Source organism: Centruroides vittatus, unplaced genomic scaffold, assembly GCF_030686945.1.
Source record: "Centruroides vittatus isolate TY-2023 unplaced genomic scaffold, ASM3068694v2 contig_165, whole genome shotgun sequence".
Lineage (NCBI taxonomy): Eukaryota > Metazoa > Arthropoda > Arachnida > Scorpiones > Buthidae > Centruroides > Centruroides vittatus.
In genome coordinates this window covers 400,782-427,747 of record NW_027121000.1, presented here as the reverse complement: position 1 = coordinate 427,747, position 26,966 = coordinate 400,782, and the positions used below count along the sequence as shown (strand labels likewise).

Sequence of the window (26,966 nt, the reverse complement as noted above, 5' to 3'; positions counted from 1 at the left end):
ATATTTAAACATAAATAAAATAAGGTAAATCGATAGAAAGCAAACTTTTTTGTTTGATGTCATCAAACAAAACAAGAAATAGAAGACACGGTTTCAACAAAACTAATAAGAAAGCAAAACTTTTTGTTATGACATTCTAAATTATCAAGAAATGAAAATTCAGATTTATTTTCAAAAGAAAAAGCTATTTTTTTTAAATCTTAATTTTTCTTTGATACACCGATAAATTCTTTCAATGATAGATTTGGGAGGGAAAATGTACATTTTACTTTATTCATGAACTAAATTTTCTTTGTAAACCAGGCCTGGCCAATCTGTGGCCTGTCGGAGTTTTTTTTTCACACTGCATTTCAATCTGTCAGTGTTAGTAAATTCAACTAAATCTGATAGATTGAGATGTCAATCAAATGTTAAGTTAATAAAAATTCTGGTATAATTGTATTAACCTCACTTCAATTTGGTTTTGTAGTAGAATATGACTTTTCTTTAAGTGAAGAAAATCGGGAAAACTACAAGGCCAGCCTGTTGGTTAAGCTCTATCCCATGATTTTGTTTAGTGGCTTAATCCATTCAGCCACTGGTGGGCAAAAAAGGATTTGAAATCAGTGCCAAAAATACTATATGAAGCATTCTATTATAGCAGTTTAACAGAAGAAAAGCAAAATTTTGTAGATTACTGTTACATTAAAAAAAATGTTTTTAAGCTTGTAAGTAAATCCACTGTATTTAGAAAGTTGTAAAAAAGCACTTTAGCTAGTACAGTGGGTGATTGGTTAACGAACATAATCTGTTCCATGATTTTGTTCACTATCCAAATTGTTCATTAACTGATTATTGATTTACCGTAGGTTTTTATGGGAATTTGATTAATTTGTTTTGAAGACACCCAAAAATAAAAAATATATACTTTCTTACTATGTTTATTTATATGTAATAATAAAAATACATATATACACAGTCTTGCATTTTTATTAGTTATGTTTTTTCTGTTTGTGGGAGTTAAAGAATCTGTCTAATGTCGATTACTTTCCTTTCATTTTCAGGATTTTTCAGAAGTAATTAACAGCAATGTAATTGTAGAGATCCCTAAGTCCTATTAACATTAACCTGGTTTAGATGCCATTCTAAGATCGTTGTTCTGACATCCTCCCACTTCTTCAAAAGATGTTTAATAGCAGATATCGGCATTAATCCTCTTTTTCAGAAGAAAACATATTTCACTGAGTTTCTTTATTCAAGAGTTCTTGGTGTTCTTCTATCCTCAGATCAGTTTCAGGTTCCATTATGAGCTATTCAATGTTCTTTATTTCTCAGATGTGATTTTTGTAATTCTTTAGCTGATTGAGTCTTCTTGATTATACTGTATCTTTCTTAGATAAGATTGAACTGCAGCCTACTGTAGACCTGTTCATGCCATACTGCCCAGCAACATCAGACATCTTCTGCCCACTCTCTAACTTTACTCTCACCTTTTGAAAATAAAAATTGGCGCAAAACTTAACGAGTGCCTGCCCAACAGTCTCATGAATACTATAAAGGAATTGTTTCTGTCAGAAAAATAAAAGGCTGGAATTACAAGGGAGAGTTTCAAAGTTTGGAGGAATACTATCTGATCAGTATATACCGAGTTGAGTGTTGATGTTGATGTCGACGTCTCCTGCACTCTGAAAAGTTTTGAATTGTTGCCCAAAGACAAGGGAAGGGCCTACTCAACTTTTGGGAAATTCTATTAATAATCCATAAAAGAATACTTTGCAAAACTTTGTAAAATTCATGTATGACTAAATATAAATTTTTACTTCTATAGAAGTTTATTTCATCAAACACCATCTGTGTGTTTTCTAGAAATCCTTTATTTCTTAATGTAGCCTAATACATGTTCACCACTTTATTCTTTTACAAATGCAAAATTCATCTTGGGTCTATTTACTTTCCTATCTCTGTTATATATAACAGAGGAAAAGTATGACAATTGGTCAAAAAATGACCCCCAAAATTTTTACATTTTTTGACTTGGGAACTTGAAATGTCGAGAAATGCAAAAAAAAAAAAAAAATTCAGGGAGTTTTTTCTGTATGTATGGATGGTAGTATGTGTGGGGGGCATGATTTTGTTCACCCACTTCGAAGCTTAATAATTCTTATGCCTTTTGTTGAAAATTTCTGAAATTTTGCAAAAAGATTTGGATATTAGGGAATTGATGCTATTAAATTTTGGTGGTTAAAGGTTGATGGAGAAGGGAGATAAAGGAGGATTGTGTGTCATATTGTGAATAGGGTTGAACTTGAATGACGTTTTTACTCATTATTAGCATTTGCAATTTTTATAAAATCCATGCCTATTCTCAGAATTAAGCTTTTTGTTATATTATAATAATTAAAAATGTAAAAAATCTTTAAATATCATAACAGATGGTGTCAACAAAATTTTAAATGTTGCTGGGAAAGTTAAGCAACTCGTTGCTGGACATTTTAGTAAGCATCTCATTAGTTCTATAGGTAGAGTTAATTTAAACTCTAAATATAAACCATATGTTTATATTTAATTAAACATGTAAAATTTATTGAAATGGAGTTATGTAAAATAAACATTTATAGAAGTAAAATGGAAAGAAAATCCTTAAAGATTATTTACCTTTTTACTACTTGTGTCCATATTCAAATTTGTAAATATTTTGTTGAAAGAATTTGCATCCTTCAATACAGATTTTGTAGGTTTTAAATTCTAAACAATTATCATAATTGAAATACTTAAAAGTATTTTTTAAGTTTTAATAAAGAACTAATAATGAATTTATCAAAACAATAAAAGTTAATTCAACAATAAAATAAGTGAAAATATTTAGCAATTATTATTGCCTTACTGTTTGCCTTATTGCCTTTTTTCTCAATTCTTGTGTAAATGATTAACACCAATATAATTGTTCTGTTAATAATGTCCATGTTGACAAAATATATAATAATAAAAGAAAATATTTAGGATTTAATGTTACCAATTTAAAAAAATTCAATAAAATAATCTTTATTGTAAAATAGTCATAGCACCTGGTGTTGCTTGAAGAACTGTAATGAAGATGCTGTACATTGCCATAATAAAGTTTTATTCAATTCTTACTATTAGTTCACACTTTCCCTATATATATATATATATATTTATTTATTTATCTTGTTCAAATTTTCAATTGTTAATAAAATACTTTTTATTCATCCGCTCAAGTTCAAATACATTTTTTTAAACTTGTAGTGGATGACACTTGATGTTAATACAGTTTTTTCAAATATTAATTCATTAATTAATTAATATGCCGATTCCGACCGACAGAGGGCGCGAGGAGAAAAAAAGCAAACTTAGTAATTATTTAATAAAAAGTAACTTAAATAAAATTTTTCTTTGTTGATCTAAGTAGGAATTGACTTTTAAAAATGTTTTTTTATATTATTAGCTTGTTTGATATTCAATAAACTTACATGTGAATTGTCTACTGTGGAGCCTAAAGTGTCTAATTATTTTTGGGGGCTGCTATCAGTACTATCAGCCCAGAGCAGGAGTCGGATCCTTGCTCTGGGTCAATCTCTTCCTCCATAATTTATAAATTATTCAGTCAAATTCAAAATTAATTTTTGATTTATCTTTACACATTAGTGTGGCTTAACCACCTTTCTTTAGGACAAATCCGGACATTTAATTAATTAAAAATTTACTTCAGTATAGTCTGAGAAATAATCTGAAAATTTAAATGATGAAGTTTGATTCAAGACAATAAACAAATTTTAAAGTCATTGGAATGACGACTGATTGGATTGATGGTCTAGGGCAATGCAGCACTTGGATAATCTGCCAAGAGTGTATTTTCCATGAGGACTTTTTGTGGAAAACTGGCCCCTTATTTAGATGTCAGACACACAGAAAATGTAGAAAACACACAGATGGTGTTAAAACCTACAAAATCTGTATTGAAGGATGCAAATTCTTTCAACAAAATATTTACAAATTTGAATATGGACACAAATAGTAAAAAGGTAAACATTTGCATAAAACATGTGGACTCGAGATAACTTGAAAAGTGACAGATTTAGAGAACAGTTACTTTTGTATTTTCACTTGACTTGAATAAATTTTGTAACCTGTGATAAGCAGATATATTGACATATGCTGTATTAATATATATAAGTAATATAATTATATGAATTCAACAATTTGTTTCAATCATTGTGTGATACAAAATAAGGTAAAATTACACCTGTGCACTTGAAGTAAAAATAAATGTGGCACAAGTCATTGTGGCAAGTCTTTGATGAGGCATGAACCCACAATCAACTATATGTGTTCAGTGGTTTTTATCCACTTGTGTATAGTGGATGGAATAATGACCAGAGGCAAAGTTAAAAGATGAAGCACACTGTACTTGTTTATTATGAAAATATAATCATTTTTTTGTTAAATTTTTGTAAAAATAAAATTTTGTTTTTATTTAGGGAAACAAAATCAATTTATGTACTGGGAGCAATCTTGTGTACTTTTCATTACTTCAGGCTAGAGTACTAGATTATGCAAGCATGACAATCTGCCATTTTCAATCTTAACATTTAGTTAACCAATTATTGATAAATTTTTTTGCATAAAATATTTCATTAATCATAAGGATCAGTAGAGGCAAGCTGTCAAGTGAGTGAGTGAACAAACAGCTTATGAAAGTGAACTTTACTATACTAGAACAAGAACACTATCTGCATTCACATTTTATTTAAAAACTAAAGATCATCTGGATCTAAAACATAAAGTATCTTCACCGGTGAAATAAAGTTACTTTTTGTTTTATTTTTGACTAAGACTTCTTCCCTTTGTTAATTTGAAACTACACCAGTATAATAAGTCCTATTTATAAACAAGGTTTACATGGACAATATAAAGACAAAGTTTAAAATATCAAATAGTTTTTAGAATTTAAATAAGCTAGTTTTTAAATTTTTATTTATCTTTCATTTTTTTACTGACTGAAGGGAGAAGTAGATATTCACTGAAATGCTAATTGTTGCAAAATTTGCAATATCAGTATACCCATCAAAAAAAGTTGTATCCATCTAACTCTTTAGAGCTTCTATAAACATTGCAGCTTACCAGCTTAAAGACCTATACTAGTTTTTTTATACATTGATTCAAATATTCTTTTTATTTTTATAGTATATCTGTAAAATTGTGAGTTTGTCTTGGTAAGTTTAACTTCCAAGACAAACTTACTTATCAGTCACTGGTACTCAGGCATACACTTAGATGCATGCAACTTTTTGAGGGTGGTGTACTGATGTTGCAAATTTTGCAGCAATCAGCATTTTAGTGAACATCATCTCTGTTTAGTCAGCTGGCAGTAAAATGATGAAAGGTACATGAAATTTTAAAAAAGAGCTTATTCAAAATTCTAAAAAATATTTAATATTTCCACAACACAACTGAGGCATTCTCACAACACACTAGCATTGCAGCTTTATGGATTGGAAAAATGGTGGCATATACTATGGAGTTACAAAAGGCTTTGGATTTCACTATATGTAGATTTATTATCAAACTAATACAGGATGTGTCAACCTTGACAACTCATTAACCAAAAAGTCAGGGAAACATGATCATTACACATGTTTATGTATTGCATACAACAAGCACTCTAGTGGGCTTATTTTACAATATTTAAATAATGCATCAAATTTGGTTGGTTGTTTGAATAATATTATTTTGAAGTAATTTATGATGTCAACAGAATAAAACATTTTTATGAGAGCTGTTTATTCTTATTTATGTAATAAATTTTTCTGATTGATAGAGTGGAAGAAGAGACTTGCTAGATTATCAAAATATACTATTTGATTTATATTTATAGGAAATTATCAGATCATCAGATTTATCTTCTGCATATCACAAATAAAACAATTGTTTAAGGTATAGTTGTAGATGTAGTTGATATCAAAAGTAATGTCAGCAAAAAGATTTTTTTATTCATTTTGTTATGTTTCATTGTAAATTTTGCATTTTATTAAAATAGATATAATTTTGAACATTTTAAACAATTATACTTATATTTTCTAGTTTATCTTTAACCTCTTAAAATGCAGAAATATGTAGACTCGAGATAACTTGAAAAGTGCCAGATTTAAAGAACAGTTATTTTTGTATTTTCACTTGACTTGAATAAATTTTGTAACCTGTGATAAGCAGATATATTGATATATGCTGTATTAATATATATAAGTAATATATATGAATTCAACAATTGGTTTCAATCATTGTGTGATACAAAATAAGGTAAAATTACACCTGTGCACTTGAAGTAAAAATAAATGTGTGGCCTCATACATGTAAGTACTTTACACAATTATGTTTTCACAGATAAAATATAATTGCCTTTCATTCTTCTTCTTTTTTTGACAGTTTCTGTCAAATAAAGCATGTGTTATGGCTGTCTTGCTTCTAGCAAGCATTGTGTTATCACACATTTTTGAAGAAAAGCCTGCATTAAGTTGTTAATTCAAATTTTTAATGAAACTTAAACTCTGTAAGGATACAATTACTTACAACTTAGTGTCAAAACTGAAATTTGTTACAAAATGTATCAACACTTCTTTAATTTCTAAAAATAAACAAGTTTAATAGCACACTAACCTGATGATGGTCATCTAAAATGACCATCATCAGGTGAACTGAACACAAATTAGAACATCAAATTATAGAATTTTTGTTCCTTCTTTTGAATTTGTAAATTATGTATTTTTTCTTATATATTCCATCTGTGATGATTTGTGATTTCTGAACAACTGCTTCCTTTAGTAATCTCTTTCTTTATCCTTGCATCCATTCCCTTCATAGGATCTTTCTTCAACTTTTCAGTTTGTTTGTCTTGTGTAACTCTTAAGCTCTTTAACATAATCTTCTCTTAATGATAACAGTCTCCTTCAATTTTCCAGAGATTGTAAAGGGGCCTTAGGCATGGAAATTATTAATTTGTTTGGAAGCTATCCAAAAATAATTTTTTTTCTCAAGTTCTTTAATTTACACAATTAGCCAAATTTATTTTTAAGTAATTCATACAATTAAATAACCTCAAAATTTGAAGGGTATTAAAAATAAAAATTGTCAAATTTTTCAAATTTGTTTTTCTCGAATTAATGCTTTGTTTGAAATAAAGGTAGACTTACTACATTTCAAATTTAAAATTGTTTATAACAATTTTAAAATTAAATTTTAAATTTGTTATAATCAATTTAAAAATGCTTTAATAGGGTGCTGCACAAAAGTATAGAACCACTGCAAATGTACTATATGAAGGTTAGGAATTACACATATGATGTAACTACCTTTCTTATGTTCAAGATTTATAAAAACATAATTTGTCAAAACTCATAGTTTTCTATACTGCAGCAAACAGCAGAAATTGTAAAAAAAAATGATTTTAAGCACCACAGAAGTATAGAATAGATTAGTAAATGAATGCAAAAAAGCATTAAATACTACAAAATAGTTTAATTTAGTCATTTATTTGTGCACATCCTTTGCTAATAACATCGAAAATGTGATTTGACATGCTATCAACAAGACTTTTTATGATCAATGCTTCAAGGGAGTTCCAAGCAGTGACAATTGCTTGTTTTAAGTGTTCAGTGTTGGCATATTGACGATTTTGTTCATAAATTTGGCTAACCCCAAACATTTTCTATAGAGTTGCAATCAGGAGAATGAACTGGCAAATTCGTTTATTTTTAAATCACTGTTTCATACCTTGTGATACATGGATAGATGCATTGTCCTGTTGGAAAATAACAGGAATTCTTCTGAATCTATGTTTGTATGGCAGCAATTTGTTCTCCAGAACTTGTTGATAGTCGGCGCTGTTTGTTGTTACAGGTAACAAATGCCAAATCCAATTTTCCCAATGCAGAAAAAGCACCCCAAACCATAACACTTCCTTCGTGAAAAGTACTTGGGCTCTTTTCGTAAATCACGCCAGTAAAACGCTAAACCATCTTGCTCATTCAAATTAAATGTTTTTTAGTTCAAAAAAGATTACCTATACAACAAAAAGGTTGTTACTTCTTGTGCTAGCACGATAGGTCTAAAAGAAAGAAAAAACTTACTTTATTCCATTGAGTGGCCATATTTTCCTAGCAAAATTGAGTCTGGCAGCTTTGTGCTCAGGCTTAAGAGGAGGAGTACTTCTCATTCGAAACTGAACAATGTTGTTGTTTTGTGTAAAACCCTTTGAACAGTTTTGTGATGTACTTGAATAACCAAATCGTCTCAAATTTGACATGTAGACATGGCAGATTAGAGGTTGCATTAACAGTTCGTCTGCATCTTGCAAGGTAAGCTTTGAAGGACGTTCACCTCTATACTTTGGTCCATAATTTTCAGGATTTGACAAATAATGCTGAACTACCTTTTTAGAATGCTTGATGCTGTTTACTACTGTCTGATGACTTAAACCAGTGCTTCTCAAAGCTAAAATTTATCCTTTCTCAAAGTCTGTTAGTAAAGGGTACCACGAGACATGATGAAAAGAAAATACTTTCACATTTCAAACTTGCAAGAAAGATGGCAGTTCTATAGTTATATGGCAGTATGTAAATTGACTTCATTGCTATTCTGCAGTCAACCATGAATTAGAAGCTAAAGTTTCTTAAAATTATGTTTTTATAAGTTAGGTGCTGAATTACATATAGAAAATCTATTTCTATCTATTAGTGCATGTTCTGACCTCAAAAGACCAATTTCTTGAGCGGTTCTATACTTTTGTGGAGCACCTTATGAGAGAATATGTAAAAATATGGAAGTATTCATCTTGTTATATTGAAAATTTTGTGCTTCTATGTATTGAACTTAAGTGTTTGCTTATCTTTTTGTTAATATTTCTATTTTGAATTTTTTGAAATTTTCATTATAACTCTAACACTCTAGATATGTAACCTTTTGGTAATGAATTTGAGAGAGATAGTTCTTATATTACTATTACCATTATTATCATTAATTGTAATATAATGGTTATAAGAAATAAATATCACTTTCAAATTCATTTCATTCTTGAAGAATATTTGCTCAAAATTTTAGTGTAATTTTTATTTTATATATATATATATATATTGTGTGTGTGTGTGTTGTCTAAAAATGTTACTTTACATTGTAGGAATTAACTCTTAAATTTTCATAATACATTTTTTATATTGCAGTATTAATACTATTATAGAGAAAATGCATTTTGTTTTACAAATTAAAGATGATATGCATTTAATTTAAATTTAAATATTATTAGAAAAAGAAATTGAGTATTGAATATTCTTATTCGTATTTATCTAGAGAGTACCTAATTAAGTTAAATTTTGTAATAAGTAAAACAATTACTGTATATTCTGTTTCATTCAAAGGATGTACTTTGTCAAAACATATAATGTCATTCTGAAAGCTTCTCACTAACTACTAGGCATTGCTCATCTCCATTTGCCAAAGAAGAAAGTTTTGTTGATTTTAGTGTTTAAAAGTTATTTTTATTAAAATTTACTATACTTATAACCTATAAATAGATTATAATATATTGATATAACCATTAATAAGACACAGTTTCTTAAGTGAAATAGAAAAGGGATATGTTTGGAAATTCAGATATGAAAAAGCTGAAACAATTTTCATGCAAGTGCAAACTGAATCATTGTTATAATATAAATTACTGCATTTTTAAAAAAGATAAACTTTTATAGATAACAATTATTAAGCATTGCATTTATCATGTACAGTTACAAGTAGATTTCATTGCAGTAAAAATGGCTTTGTACAGTCACATTGGCACATTGCCACTGTACCACACATAGCTGCACATGGTCAAAGCAAGCTGACAAATCACAAATATTTCATCATGGAATGATATGAAGGCAACAAGGTTTGTTTTGACAAGGACATCACTAGATGAAACAAAGTACATTTAAATCATTCACAGTTAATGTGATTGAAATTATTTTCAGATTGCTGTAAAAATCTGAGAGTAATTGCTGTAAATTTATGCTAAAGATGACAGAAAATTATAATGAGGAAAACAATAGAAAATACATACTTGTGTTTGATATTCCAGGAATTCATACATTTTAATGAATATATATAGAAATCATATATTTTAGATGCTAATTTTTAGTGGAAATAAGAATTAATTGTAATTTTTGAATGCTATTTTAAACTTCATATTTACCTATGAAGATTAAAAAAAGAAACAAATTGACATTTAATGTTTTAGACTTTAATGTAATTATTTTTCCAGTTTTTAACATATTATTATTATTTGATATTTATTTTTAAGAGTTAAACCAAGAATAGAATTAATTGAAAGTTAGAAATAATTTTCTATTTAAAAAATGTTGACTATATACTTTTGCTGGATATTTATTTGAAAGTAAATGATGATAACATTTATACAATATTTAATGTTATCAATTATATAATAGTAAGTAAGTAAGTAATGTTTATTGTAATAGGATTGAACCTGTTACATGGGGTGTTTCAATTATTAACCAATCACAATCATATAACAACATATTAGTTCCATATAATATATCTTAGTTATTTAGTTTAACATGTTATCAATTATATAATAACTAGTAGCCAATTTAATAATAATATGAACCATTTATTATGAAAATGGGGCAAGTCTGTTTTTTATTATTGCAATATATTTAAGGATTTGCATTTCAATAAATTTTAAAAAATTGGTAAGCACTAGTAGACAACTTATGTATTTTGTGGTATTAGATAGTGTAAATTTATTATCCAGTAGTGTTTATTGATGATGGCTGAAGAAAATAAAGATTTTCGATATATCCAGATGGACTTCCACACTTCCAAAATTAATGAATTATTGTAAACATTAATTAAATGGCTAATATTTTTAATCAGCCTTATTTTTAATAACAACAACAAAATACTAGGATATTTTATTTAAATATTTATTTATTTGATGAAAAATAAAAGTAAAACATTAAAATTATATATTTTTGTTTGCTAATAATTTTTGCTGCCTTTATATTTATATTTTGAATTTTATTTATAATTTAGCAGTTTGAAGTAGTCTTGATGAACAAGAGGAATATATGATAATAAATCCATGTCATTATATTTTTCTGATGTAATTAGCCTAGTTTTTTCTATTCAAAGAAGCCAATTTTATATTTATAAAATTGTTTGATTTTTCCTCATTTTGGTGATAACATTTTGTTCCATTGACATTTTATATAGTACATTTTGTGCAAATCTGATTCAGTGTATGTGTATATATATACATATTTATATATATATAACTAATTTTACCATTACTAAATTATATATAAAGTATTACTTTTAACTTCTAGACAAATTGGATATGTATAAATGATAATTACACACCTTTAAAAATCTCAAAATTGTAGTAAATAATTTTTGATCTATTACTAAGATCGTCTGAGATTCACTTTAAAGTTCTAAGATTGTTTTTTTTTTTTATATTCCAAAATTGGAACATTAAAGTGACCTGAAGATGATCTTAGTAATAGATCAAAAACGTTTGTCTATTAAAGTTATTTATTGGAAATTTAAGGTTTTTAAAGGTTGTAATTATTGTATATGTAAAGTATTCAGCTAAAACTAATTTTGATCCAAGATGGACTTGTGTCACTTTCAGAATAAACATGTTTGCAATACTATGAATCATCAGAACTTCCATTGTTGAAATGTTAAGAATTTTGAATTATTTTGACTATAGATTGTTTGCAGATAAAAATATCATATTAAGTTTTACTGTTGTTATCATAATCTTCATTTTTTCAAAAATGGACTTGTCCCTCTTTCAAAATAAATGGCTCGTATTACTATATTAAATTGAAACATAATTTTTAATCACCTTTGATCTCTGATCTTTAATTACTATATTTGATATATTAGTGTGTCAAAATCTTTACATATATTGGAATTTGATTTTATATTCTTATAGATAAATATGAACACGATGATAAGTCGTACTAATCTTAAACAACAGCTGCAAAGAGAACAGACTCAAGAACAAGAAAAGAAAGAAGCTGAACAAAAACAATTATTAATTGAACAAAGACTTTTTTCATGTTCTGCTCCTTCCAGTTCATCATCAGCAATTAGTGTGCCATCTGCAGCCATAGTGAAATTACCTCGTCAAGTTTTACAGGTATAATAATTATAATAATTTATTTTAAATTAGTTTTTATTTGCCAAATTAGCAGTTAATATACATATGATAAAAAAATAAAAAATAATAGTTTGAATGTTGAAAGCTAGCTTTAATTGATTATTATGTGCAAAGTTTATGAAAGAGTGGATGAATTTGCATATGCACAATGAGTACCAATGAGCTAGTAAATTTGCTTGCAATTTGCTTATGGTACAGTACATAGTGTTGCAATGGTTCTGTATAGTGATATTTTTTAAACCCCATTTAAATGGCATAATTGGCAGTTTTCCAAAATTAATTCAAAAATAATGACATTCTTAGCAAAAATAATTTATATATCTTTCAAATTTTAATCCAAACTATAGTAACCAAAGAAAAAGAATCTGTGATAGTGACTTTTAAGTTACAAGAATCTCTACTTGTAACACTGCTACTCCTTTCTGTTCTAATTGATCCTGATTTATTGAAATATGAAATGTTAAGAAAGTGAAACTAATATTATTATTAATTATTTATAAAAGTTAAAAACAAAGTCTGCCCAAAAGGGACCATCTTTTATTTTTTTTGCATTCCAGACAAAAACATTCTTGCCAACTGACCTTTCTCTGTACGCTACTTGTTGCCAGAAGTTTAAAAAAATGTCCTTTTAAAAAACACAAATTACATCTAATTAAAATTACAAAGTAAAGAAGTGCTGGAAAAATGTAGATTTTAGGAAAGCTAAAATCTTTCCTAAAATCTACATTATCCAGCTCCTCTTTTGAATAGGTAAAAGCAGCAACAACCCCAACGAAAGTATGGATGGATGAAAGCAACGAGTCTGTATGTCACCAGTTCCTTTTTAGAAATTACTTTGTAATTTTAATTAGATGTAATTTGTGTTTTTCAAAAGGACATTTTTTAAACTTCTGGCAATGAGTAGCCTACAGAGAAAGGTCAGTTGGCAAGAATGTGTTTGTCTGGAATGCAAGAAAAATAAAAGGTGGTCCCTTTTGGGCAGACTTTGTTTTTAACTTTTATAAAACTAATTCTCCATCGGACCAAAAAATTTACAGATTAATTATTTAGTTATTTATGAACAATATGCTCTATTAAAGAACAAAACATTCTGATTGTGTAAATGTTAAAGTAAAAGATGAGATGTAGGCATTTTGCTGTGTCACTCACTGCGCATGATTACACGGAGTGAGTTTTCTAGTCAGAGAGTAAACTTTGACCAAGTAGTGACAAAAGTAGCCTGGTCTTCAACTTTTACTCACTTAGATGAATCACCAAGCAAGTCTATTAGTTGAAGCAATTACATTGAATGAGTTTAATAGTAGCTGATAAATTTGTCAGCAAAATGGCAAATTTATCTTCATGAAACACTTTTTGAAGTAATCGTAGAGACAATTAGCATGTAACATACTGCATGACACAAAAGGTGGGATTACACAATATATGGTTCAAATCAAGTACCAGGCCTGGACTTAATGGGAAGCAAAATATGATAAATATTAATAATAATATTAATAAATCAGACTTTTTTTTATGGGAATCAAGAATGTTTCAGAGTTATTTATTTTTACAAGAACTATTGCCGTGACATTTCAAGTTGCATTTTATGTTCTTTAAGCGACATTATATCAATGGCCTGAAATAATTATTAAATCCAAAACTTTTTAGTGCAGTTGGCTTCCTTTTAGTCATATGACTGTATTCCAACTATTAATTTTCTTGGTCCAACATAATAATTGAAAATTTTAGTGCAAAAAATTTTTTTTTATTGTTAGTCTATGGAGAGACATTGTTGTAAATAATTGGTTGTAATAGTTTTTGTACATCCTTTTTGAGCTCTGATTGGTTTTTTCTATTTTGAATGACATTAGATTGACGAATAAATGTCTTTTCAGAAAAGACTGATTCAAATTTCTTGGGAAGTCCCTCATCCTTTTTGACTATTCGCAAACTATGAGAGAACTATTATTCATGAACTATAGAAGGTGCTACATTTTTACAAAATGGCTACTTTATCTGGGTTGCTTGTAACTAGTAATGTAAAATTAATCATATATTACTGTCTGATATAATGATATATGCTGCGTGTAGCTGTTTATCGAGAAATTTTATAGAAGGAGAACAATTACTGCTAGTGGGACACATCATTACATGGTATCAAAACAAATGAGTGAGATCATTCTATACATATTTGTGCTCTTTGTGTTAAAAAACATCAGCTTTGACATTGTCCTATCAGGGCTGGATTTACAAGTAAAAAGCTATGTAGGTTGTTGCTTAGGGCCTCAAACATTTGTACAAAAAAAGAAAATTGAAGTCAAATTTTGTAATAAACATTTTTTTACAAACCGACAAAATATACTTTACTTTTTATTTTGTGTAGTAGTTAATTAAATTTTTTTCTAAGAATTAACATAAGATCTTTTTAAAAAAATTGATAAAACCAATTTTAAAAAAGATTTTTAATGGAATGGGTATAAAAATTTAATTAAATTCAGTTATAAAACAGAAGACTAGTGAAACCTCACATCTTTTTCTTCCAATATCTGTATTAAATCATAGACATAATCTGATTTAATTCTTTTCTTTTTATGATTGACTTCTAAAATTGTGAAGGGTTGGTAAGGGGACTTACATTCAGCTTAAGGCTTCGAAATGCTTAAATCCGTCCCTGTTTTCCACACAAAATTACTGGCATTTTAAACTTTAAGAAAATATGTTTTAAAATTGACAGCATAACTTGTTCATGTAAAGCTGGACAATTGGGAAACTGCCGATTCTTAACAGTCTAATCCACTCTTTCAGAATTCAGAGAAACTCAAATATAATCGACCAATTTCTGAATAATCATCTGTTTTTCATGTGGGAATAGACAAAAACTTATATCAGGCTTCCGTAAGGCTTTGAAATTGCAATTTGGAGCGCAACAGAAAGCTTTGCTTTTTCTATTGCTATTCATCTTTACTGCTGATAATACACAAGAATGAATTAAATGACCCAGATAGAATAGTTTTGTTTTTAAACACCAGAGGGTGAGCATCCGGTGAAAAATGCGAATACCAATCAGAATCTAAAATGTAAACAACTGCTAAAAAATTGTTATTTTCATGGTTTTTCAGCATTATTTTAATTTATTTTTATGTTATTTAATATCTATTTAGACAAATAAGCAAGTTTTCCAAAGCATAAAATTGAAAATTTCCTCTAAAATAGAAACTTCCTGATAACACTGGAAATGACATTCTACTATAGAACTTTGGAATAAAAACAACGATGGAACTGAGCGAGAAGATAGGAGTGTCGTGTTTATTTGGGAGGCCTTTCTTACCGCTGCACTAAATTCGTGCAATACTCCCACGCTTGATTTGCCTGTTATGTGGGTCAACTTATATAACAGATTAAGACAACTCCTATAACTCCACATCTTAGTAATTTATAGCGCATGCGCTATGTCACCACGCGCGCACGTTTAAATTTCTTCTCGCTCAGTTCCATCGTTGTTTTTATTCCAAAGTTCTATAGCGGTTTTTTCATTTCAAAAATTTTTGGTTCGAAAAAGGATTTTAATGACATTCTAACATCACTTATTCTGTTTGATTGTTCTAAACATCATTATGATATTATGTATTAGACTTAAAATGTTCGATATCTAAACCAGAAAGTGTGTTAGCTAGAAACTTCAGCACTCCCATTCAATGTTTCCTCTAAGCTGCACGGCCACGCACTGCTCAAATTGTTGTTACACACAAGAATTTATGTGCCACGCAGGCGAGCATGCACACTGATTTGAATTGTTTACTTATTTCTCACTTTGTCTGCAACATGATTATTGCTACATATATTTCGATTAAATACATTAAATCATTGACAAAAGATAATATTTTGTATGGAAGTATGTTTTAAAATGAATTTTAATCTCTACTTTATAATTAATTATTTTAATTTTTATAGGAAAAAATAAGATTGTATATATATGCTCAGAAAAATTTTTTGCTCAGAATCTGCTCAGCAAAATTTTTTTTGCTCAGAGAATTATATGTTTCGCTCATCTACAAAAAAAAATTAGAGGGAACATTGCTTCCATTTCTGACCTCCAAAAGTCATAAAACAGTTGGGTGCTAATGGCTGTGTGAAAGGAAAAAGTTCTATACTTAGAAACTTCAAACTTGTTTGAGAGAAGAAAAACTTATATAGATAACAGATAAAAAAAATCGGTTCAATTTGATTCTTTGCCTAGTACATAGCAAAGTGAGTTTTGCAAGAAAATTTTACGGCTAAATGTTTCAAATAAAACATTAATAGTTTTATTACATAGTCAATCAACATGAAAATTAGAAAAATTAAGAGCTAAAAAACAGAAAATATAGCTATTTTAGTTCGTTTGTTTACAAGCCCACTTTGATGAAAGAGCTTGAGTAGACATGGTTTTGGCAGCAATTTTCCCAGGCATCAGATTCTTGGTTACTTTTATTGGATAAAGCCAAGTCTCTCAAGCCAGAAAGCACCAATCTGAGCTTAAAAGGAGTGTAAGTAATAATTTTATTATCCAATGAAGTGGAAAAGGTTCTCCATAGACTTAACACATGAAGGGTTTGTTTCACTGCATTAAAGAAACAGGACCCACATTGCAACAGAGTGAGTAATAGACTCACTTGAAAGAACAGATTTGGCCTGTACCTTCCGTGGGCTGCATAAACATTGAGAGGGGGCTGTGTGTCCCTCAGGCCGCAGGTTTTGCATCCCTGCTATAACATACAATTACATAAAAATCCGAGGATTAGTCATATGTATAGAAATACTAAAGTGATAATGATGTTAATGTGAAAAAAAATGCTATTCTACTATGAATATGAAACTAGCTCATAGTTGTTATGTATTTTTTGACTACGTAGCAATTTACTCAACTCTTCTTGTATTAAATACTGTTGATAATATAGAAATCGTCAACATGAAAGATGAATTAAATAAAGTTGCCAGGACAAATATGGATTCACAGAAAAAAAATATATTTCTTTATTTTTTATAAAAATATATTTCTTTTTTCTGTGAAAGATGAATGTAATGGCAGAATGCAGATATTGTTTTAAAAACAGCCAAATGATATTTTATTCTATTTTACATTGTAAAGTGATGTTTTTAATAATACTGAATTTTATATTTTAGGTTCAGAGTAGATTGGAAAATCCAACACAATATCATGTTATACAAAGTCAGAAACGGCAAGTTCATCAATATCTTAGTAATACCCATGGAGCAAGTGGTAAGAGTCTTCAAGATTCTGCTGTAGGGAGTAGCCCACAAGTTGTACCTGTATCTCCTATTCAATTGCAAAATAAACATGAACCAACTCCAAACAGTCCATTATCTGTAGCACCTAGTAGTTCTGCAGCAACTAGTCCATCAGAGGTTAGTCATTGTAATTAAAATAATTTTTAATTATTTTTATAAAATCTAAAGGAAGTTTTTGAATTTTTTTTTTAAATCTAGAAATTGATTAAAAATATGAAATCAAAAATGTAAGAAAATAATTTGCTTATGTGATGTATGAACTAATATACTGTACTGTACAGTACATACTTCCTCTGAAAAGATTTTTAATGCATTAGATTTATTATTAAAGATCCTTTTCCTTTTTTTCCTCATGTTTGTGATAGCTACTCTTTTTTTATGTTTGTATCCAAGCATTTATAATCTGGTTTTTGATTGCAAACTTTTTTGCTGCATTATACCTCTGAGAGAGATAGCTGAATCTTCAAATATAAATTTTTAAAAAAGTTGTTATTAGTAATGTATTTTGTTAATTTTGATCCTTAATTGACTATAATGATGGTGATATTTTGTAATTAATAAAACAAATTTTTATAATAAAAACACACCAAAAAAATCTAAAAAACTGCATTAACCATTTTAATTTTTAATGTTTTTGGCTATACAGTCAAACCTGTTTTTATGCGGTCTTTTTTTGTGCGATTTTTTTATGCGATTTTTTATTTGTGTGGTATAGTCGGCGACTAGTCTCGTGAGATTTGTCATGTCTCACGTTGACTTATTATAGCTAAATAAACTTATTATAGTAATATTATTGCATGAATACGCGAAAAATGAAATAATTTATTTTTTAAGTCAACAAAACACCACCTGGACAAAAATATGTAAAACAGACGATCGATGAGACGATGCAGTCAAGTGCTGACATCTGTTGTCAATAAATTCTATTTCGTACGGTTTTGAGTTATTTTCTATGTGAGACTTTTTTTATGCGATCCCTATTGACCGCATAAAAAAAAATATATTTTTTAAATTGTGTTGTGAAAACTATTTTTTATAGCCACTCGTGAAGTTTCGTGCAATTTTTTTTTTTTTAATGCGTTTTTTTATGCGGTCCCTATCCACTGCATAAAAACAGGTTTGACTGTATTTTACTGATCTTCCTTAGGAGAAATTTACGAAGCAAACAATGGTTACATTCAACTAGAATGATAAATTTTAAACATTCCAGAATAAACAATTTAAATGTTAGTACTAGACCTTAAAAGTTATAAAAATTTTTATAATTTTAATACCATCAACAAACCTTATTAAAATTCAAGAGAATTTTTTTAACATTATCACTTATCTTATGTTGTTAAATCTTATATTGATGTGAGGTGTTCAAATTTCTTGATATTTGACAAGAAAAATTATATTCTAATATGAAAACATGAAACTAATAACTCATAACTAATGTTATTTATGAATATTTTTACAAGAATTCATTTTATTTTAAATGTTGCATATTTATAATAATAATTTTATCTAGACAATAAAAATATTTTATGGTTTGTTTATATTTATTAATTGGTTATATTATTATTTATTGGTTATTTCAATTATTGGTTATATTCATTCTAAACTTAAAACTGTTGTGACTGTAAAAATTTTTAAAAATTTTTAGGTTAATGTGAGCCTAGGTATACAAAATGGCGATCGTCAACAATAACCTAAACGCACCTATATTTAAACATTTTTAAAACGTAAATTTGCTACTTACTTTCTCCCCTGCTTTTGGTTACTTTTCCTACTCTTGGACCAGAAACGAAAAATAAAAAAGTTGTCATACTACCTATAAATTCAATCGATGTATGGACGAAGTGAATTACAAGATTTTATACATCAGTGGTTCGAACAAAATTTGCCTGTATTGCACATAAATTTTACTCCTTTTAAGAACTGCAGTCTTATGATTCACATCTCTTGCCTTTTCATCTACAATAGGCAGCGTCTCCATAGAGGGTGGCACCTGCGATCCACGGCCACCTAGCCTTCCATGTGTTGTTCACGTTGTCTTTTGGGTTGGAAATCACTATTACATATCCTTGGTTATGACAAATTTAACACATTTACTTCACATTTGCACACTTTAAAACACGTTTAACACTTTAAACGCACATTTGAGCCACATGTATACCCTTTACAAAATTTTTACCTCGCTTACACAATGTTAACACACCTTTAATACACTTTTATGACATTTAACACACATTAAACACATTAAGGACACGTTTAACATGTTAATTACCATTCACAAACTTTCCTCCTTGATAACTTTAGACTTCGAGTATATTGTACAAACTTTAAAAAAACACAACCCCTTTAAAAAGTTAACAACGTGCATAATCCATCTACATCGTAACCAAAATTCGAAATTTACATTATTTCTCATGTTTCCTGAATGGAATTTTTTTATGGATATTTGAATACAAAGGCATCATTACTATCAGCGCCATCTACATTTTTTTTCTAAAAACACTTGCCATTGAGGCTACCGGAAGCGCCGCCATTTTGTATACCAAGGCTCACATTAACCAATTTTTAATATACCTTAGATTCAATTTTTAATCGTTAACAAATTTTTAAACAAATTAATGAATATCATACAAAAATAAAAACTTCAGTAATAACATCATTGGATGAAAATGAAAATGTTCTTATAGAAATTAACGTTATGCTGGACATGTTAAAGGTGTGAATATATTTACTTCAGTAATAAATAAAATACATATATTATGAGTCAAAACACCACTTAGAAGTGTTTATTATATCATTCCAGTCTACTATCAAAAGAGTTAAATTATATTCCAGTAAGATTTAATTAAAAAAAAGTTTTTTAACTAATGTTTTCAGTCTGCAATTGGAGATCATCTTCAGGTTTGTATATTCGATGATGAAATGATTAAATCAAAGAATGATGTGTTTTGAAAAATTAAATAAAAGAAATTCTCAAAATATAAAACAGAAATAAAAGTAACAGAAAATATAAAAGTAAACATTTAAAGACTATAAAACTATAAGTGGAAACCTTTCATAATACTGTCCCTACATCATACACGATGTAGGGACACGATCATGTATGATGTACGAAACATGATCATATAATACAAATTAAACCTTACTGGAATACAATTTAGGGCTTTTGATTGAAGTGTTTATACATATATTATGTGTATATATGCACTTGTGGGGCTATGTACTAGTTTAAGAAATTACAAAGATGACTTTGAATTATGTTATAAAATTGAATTGTTTTCCTTGTCACTGGCTCTGGAAGAGGAAGATGTTCTTGCAGTTAGTTCAGGCACTGTGCTGTGGTGGCTTATAAGTACACTAGACAGTAGGTACATATGTTTGTACAATGCTCTGCATATATCAAAATTTCTTTATGGATCATACTCTGTTGGACATGGTCTATGAAAGATGCTAAAATACTGATGTTGTTCAATACTATGAAGATAGATGTTTACAAAACAAAATGGAAGACCTTAGTTTATGGCAGATTTGATAATTCAGTGACCTTTTCAAAATAGAGAATGTAGAAGTCATCCGTGATGACAATGCCAAGTGCAGTTTGGTGAAGAATACCAATGACAGTGAGTGGTTGAAATAGCATCTCCAGTTAGAGCATCCAGACAATGACCTACTCATGCACCTGCTAGATGAAATTTCAAAACTTAATGATAATGCATCAGTGTGTTAAATGTGTCTAGTACAAGTAGACAAAAGCACCTATTTCCAAGTGATTATCATCATGTGTTGCAGTTGTTGAATATGATACATTGGACAACAGGGATGTTTAGGTCTATGTCAGTTCAATCTCTAGGCAGTAATAATTATTTTTGTTACATTTATCAATGACATAGCTTATATATTGTAACAGCCTGCATTTATCATAAGAACAATGTGTTGCTCTTATAATTCAAACAATATTACATGTGTACAGAAGCTGTCACTGATTAAAGAGTTAAGAAATGACTGACAACAGTTGAGAATAAATGAATGAGACTTTGATGGTAACATGCACAAAGATATCAACTATGGAAGTCATGTAAATTATGAATTTACAGGTAACACTCTAAAACTACAGAATGATCTTTTATATTCTTGAATAAGTATACTAATGCTAACTAACACTTACATATATTCAACAACATATGTAGGTGTTAGTACGTGGTCTGCATACAATCACCAGTATGCCAAATCGCAAATCAATCGGTACATTCATACCAGTGACACGGAATGTACAAACAGTAAATACATCCAGTTTGTCTGTCTAAGGGTCTATCTAAAAATTATTCCTTTGCATGACCAAGTTGCATGGTTGTGCTAAAACCTGTCAAAAAATTACTCACTCTCATATCTAAAAATGATTTATGTTCTTTTGACATCACAATAGGACATGCTGGAAAAGCCAAAGCAAAAAGGCTAGGTAGTATGTGTATGATTTAGACCCAGTGATTTCCAATCAGGGTACACAAAAAATTAATAATGGTGGATGTATTATAAGAATATTTGGATTCTGCATTGAGGCCTTTGGCAACATTATGGTATTCAACATTTAATTTTAAATAAAAATATAATTACATTTTTATTATATTTATCTATGTCCTTTCTCCAATACTTTTCAGTTGAAAAAAAAAAATTTTTTTTACATTGCTGTACCAAGGGTTTACTGTTTGACTAATATGCAAAATAAAACTTAGGAAAATAGGCTGCCAAAGGTGTGCAAATCAAAAAAGGTTGGGAACCACTTATCTACACAAAACAGAGTATTCCATCAATAATACAAATTTTACTCTATTCAGTGAGAGACATAAATTTAAATTTATTTTAAAAATCATAAAGTTCTTAAAATCTTGAATATTTATTAATTTATATATATATACACACTAGCTGTTATCACGGATTTTGCAATTTGATAGAAATAACCCTCCCTCGGTACTTCACTAAGGTTCTCAATCATTAGTTGTTACTAATTTGGTAAAATTACTGATTTTTGTTTGTTTCAAACTATGGACTGCTAATGCACCTAAATTCAAGTTTCAAATATTATGGTATTCCGAGATACAATAAATCTGAGTTTAATTTTTTTTCGAAACATAAATGACGTTATCTGAATCTCCCTAAATTTAAATAAATAATAAAATGTAAACATACGGAGCATTCACAAAGATAAAACCTTTGTTGTTGCCTTTTCCTTTTCATTGTTGCACACCATCAGTAGTCCATCGGAAATTACAAAAATTACGGAGACAACCTTCTCTTTTAAGCTACTGCCTCCACAACAAACATGCAAAAATGGTAAAATGTCCTCTGGTGTTTCGCCACTATCACAATAATATTTTAAAAAAATTAACAAAGTAAAATTGTGGCCGACGTTATTTCAGACACCATTGTAATTATTTAATTTATAACAATCTAAATATATAAAATTCTCATATGCACGACAATCAAATGCAGGTCATATCAACTTATACTAACTTATAACTATCTTACAATTAAGGAAAATGGAAAAAAAGCAAAAGGAATAGAAATACCTGGGGTTTTTTGTAGTGACGTGCTCTTGGATAGGACACCACTTCAAAACTCTCCTTTATTCGTGACCCTCTTCTTGTTGTAGACCTTTCATCTATTCCTGACTTTGTCATTTGTCCTCAAGGTTTTCTGTCCGTAGTCTATTTTTTCTTTCTAACTTCTTCGGCACCTCTCAGTCTCAGATCGTCCTTCTCAAGGTCTGGAGCGCTCTTTTTCCCTCCCTACTTCTTCGAGGTTCTCACCAAAAGTGACACTTTCTCTGTCCGTTTGGCCTCAGGGCCCCACATTATTGTTTGTTCTAATTATTTTTGTGGAAAAGATAATCCTACCTAAGGGCAAAAGGATTAGACAAGGAAGTTCTAGAAGGAATTCAGAACAAAGAAACAGGAAGGAAGGCTAAGATTAATTCAAATAAAATATACAAATATACAATATCATGGCCACACTATAATCGAACAGATATGTAATAACAAATTCAAATTTAAACAGTTTGAACATTTGGTTAAAAAATCGTAATACATAAATATTGTACGTTTGGAATTTAAGTTATTACCATCAGAAACAAAAAATCACATCTGAAATAGTATAGTAGAAGCTGTTCTTCTGGTTAAACCTTAATACTCTCCCTCTCCCCCTATGGGGGAATTTTGAAAAATCCCTTCTTAGTGTGCATTCCCATGGCATACTCTGCTAAAATGCAATTAAAACACAAAAACTTGCATCTGAAATAGTATAGTAGAAGCTGTTCTTCTGGTTAAACCTTAATACTCTCCCTCTCCCCCTATGGGGGAATTTTGAAAAATCCCTTCTTAGTGTGCATTCCCATGACATACCCTAACTGCGTACCAAATTTCACCACTTTAGGTTCAGCAGTTTGCTCTGGGCGATGATGAGTCAGTCAGTCAGTCAGTCAGGACAAGTAATTTTATATATATAGATATAATATAGAAAAAAAAACTGGCTATATATATATAACTAGCTTGTTATACCTGGGTTTATAAAGTACCGATTGCAGTAATTTTTACACCCAGTGTTGTGTTATTAATTGTAAATTTCAAAAAAAATAAATGTAATAAAACCCATTTTAAGAACATTATCACAATGCATATAGACTATATGGGAAGTATGTCCTTGTAAATAGTGAGTTTACATAAAAATTATTAGAATTAGTTTATTTATTTGGTTATGGCAATGTGGCATGATCTGTCAAAGGGATGCCTCTTGGGAGAACTTTTATGGGAAAATTGGCCCCTAATTACATGTTACTAATGTGAATAAAACCTGGAAAACTCCATGTGGCCAGCCTGTTGGTAGTGTTCCATTGTTTTATTCACTTGGTGACTGGTAGGCAGTTATTAGAATTAAGAAAGTACCATGCAGAAATGAAAAAACTGGAGTAGTTAGATTTGGAAAATTAAATACATATATTGTTTGCTCAGTGTAATACTTTCAATTCCATGCAGGTGAGTGCTATGTCCTACCTGTTGCAGTAATGATATAGTGCATCTGCTTTGCACTATATTGTCACAGTAATTAAGTGAATATAATAATTGGTTTTTAATTATATCCTTTTTTGTGTTATATATACATATAAAATGCTTTGCTTAAAATCATGACACATTTTTCAATCACAAAAGAAAAAAAACTAAAAATGATGACATAAGGAATTGATGAATTGCCACAAAGGTTTTTAATAAGGAGGTGAAGCCACTTAGTAACATTATTGTCTGAAACAAATTATAATTTGAAAACATTAGAATAAAATTGAAATGGTTTATAAATATCATAAAATTGGAATGATGACATCAGATTGGAAGTAGGGATGTGGATGGATAATTTCTCCCCTTCACTTCTCCAACCATGACATGATTTTGATGGAACTTTTCTCAGGTTGGCATTTGTGCATGTTATCTATCATACATGCAGAAATGCCAACCTGAGAAGAGTTCCATTAAATTGATCGTGACATAATCTCATCATGCACTCTGCAAATTAATGGAATAGCAGAGCATTTTAGCTGCACTGTTTCAGCAAAGACAATACTTGAACAGTAAGTACTAACAATGGCATTAAGTGGCAAAATATTCCTTACCTGTGAGTAATTTTAAGTTAAAATTAAAACAATTTACATATTTTTGGTTCCAAAATTTTTTTACTCCAGTAGGAAAACAAATAATAAATTACATCTTTCAGCTAAGTTGAAGTAGTGGGATGATCAAGTACAAGGTGACTTGCTGAAATGAAAATGTGGTTAACTGAAAAAAGCCTTGTAAGTGGAACAATACATGTGAAACCTTGTATTGTTCCACTCAGTGACCATTTGTTGTGGTTGATGTCAAAGAGATCAATGATGGGTGATGGAGCTGATAGTGTAAAAAATGACTTGGAAATACAAGAATAATGACAATTTGTTGTGCTGTCTGTTAACAGATGATGATGTAGATCAGCATACCTCAAGCCCAGTTTGTGATTGATGATCTCACTGTGGAAGAGGCTTTACAGTCAGAGGATTTAGACCATTTGTGATAAGCTACAGCCACTATACATCAGTAGCACTTATGAGGGAAATGGATTTGTCTGATGGAACTCATGCTTTAGGTGATAAATTGGTTTTGACTGTTTACTATACTATGACTGTTCGCCTGCAGATGGTATGTGAGTTGGCTTAAGATGAGGTTTGTTGTGTAAGGCACAGTAACATAGTGTTGACTACAGTAATATATGCTCACCTGTAACATTGTGGACACACTGTATATTGTTCAACCTGTAGCATGCAAGTGATATGTTGAGGTGATTGATGTGAAGACCACATATCTGAATGGATGGCTAAATAGGAACACACATTAAAATCCCAGATATCTTCAAGCCAAAGCCAAAGCCAAATAGTTTGGAAATGTCTGGTGACTTATACAGTTTGAAACAAGTGTTTCAAATTATGTGATGTAATGAAATGTGTGAACAACTTGTAAAGTTGGGTTTGAACAAGGTGGAACTTGACCTATGTATTTTCCCCTATCACAAATGGTCTGCAGCTTGCAACTGCATACATAGATTTCACATTTTCTGTCAAAAAGTATGCTAGGAAAATGTTAAAAGCTAAGTTAGCACAGATCTTTTGAATTATGATTTTTTGATGAGCCAACTGCTTTGCTTTGCATGAAAGGGCTAAGGATTAGAAGGGCACCTTTGGTTTGTACCCGACTGGTTACATTGAATGTTTGTTGATTGAAACAGTTTGACATGTTAAAGTGTAAACCAGCAAACTTAACTGTTTTGCCTGATGACTGAAACTGAAAATAAACATATGAAAGATGTGCTATAAAAAGAACTAATAAGGTGTAGAAACAGTTGTGTTGCTTTGAGCACAGTGGAATCAGAGTTTTATGTGTTGACAATCAGCATTTGTGAAAGCTCTGGGTTGAACAATTCTGAAATGATGTGCTTATGAAATGGAAAATGGAGCAAGTGAAGCTAGTGATTTTGATTGATAATAGCATTACAGTTGGTTTATGTATGACCTCAACAGTGGCAGGGAAAAGCAACCAGTTTGATATAAGCCTAATGTTTATATATGAATTTGTTGCAATAAGTTCAATGGAAAATAAAAGAGAACACTGCAGACATTTGTACCATGCCATTGGCAAAAGTTAAATCTATGTAAACAAGCTGTGGGTTTGAGTCCCGCTCTAGGCCAATTCTTTTCTTCCAGAAATTTCTAAATTTTAATTTATTATAATAATTAAAATTAATACAAGAAGGCAGTTTAACCACCTACCTATAGTCAAATTAATTAATTAATTAATTAATTATTAACATAGCCCAAAAGTTTGCCCTATAAGTTTGGCAAGATCATTTGGCTTAATCAATTAAATTTACCAATTATGCTAGCAAGCAGTAGGCAAACTAAGTTCATCTCATTGTGCAC

At 29.5% G+C, this 26,966-nt stretch overlaps 2 protein-coding genes across 2 annotated transcripts in view; one reads left to right on the top strand and one right to left on the bottom strand.

Moving 5' to 3' along the window:
• Positions 1 to 2,739, bottom strand: part of LOC136968865 (putative leucine-rich repeat-containing protein DDB_G0290503) — a 31,134-nt gene extending 28,395 nt beyond the window's left edge. Inside the window, exon 1 of the mRNA XM_067262916.1 lies at positions 2,635 to 2,739. Coding sequence (XP_067119017.1) covers positions 2,635 to 2,655 — 21 coding nt within the window. The 5' untranslated portion in view covers positions 2,656 to 2,739. The remainder of the gene's footprint in view (positions 1 to 2,634) is intronic.
• LOC136968871 (transcription factor E3-like) overlaps positions 1 to 26,966 on the top strand; it is a 77,400-nt gene that overhangs the window by 34,404 nt on the left and 16,030 nt on the right. The window contains exons 3-4 of the mRNA XM_067262924.1: positions 11,987 to 12,193; positions 17,357 to 17,599. Coding sequence (XP_067119025.1) covers positions 11,993 to 12,193; positions 17,357 to 17,599 — 444 coding nt within the window. The 5' untranslated portion in view covers positions 11,987 to 11,992. The remainder of the gene's footprint in view (positions 1 to 11,986; positions 12,194 to 17,356; positions 17,600 to 26,966) is intronic.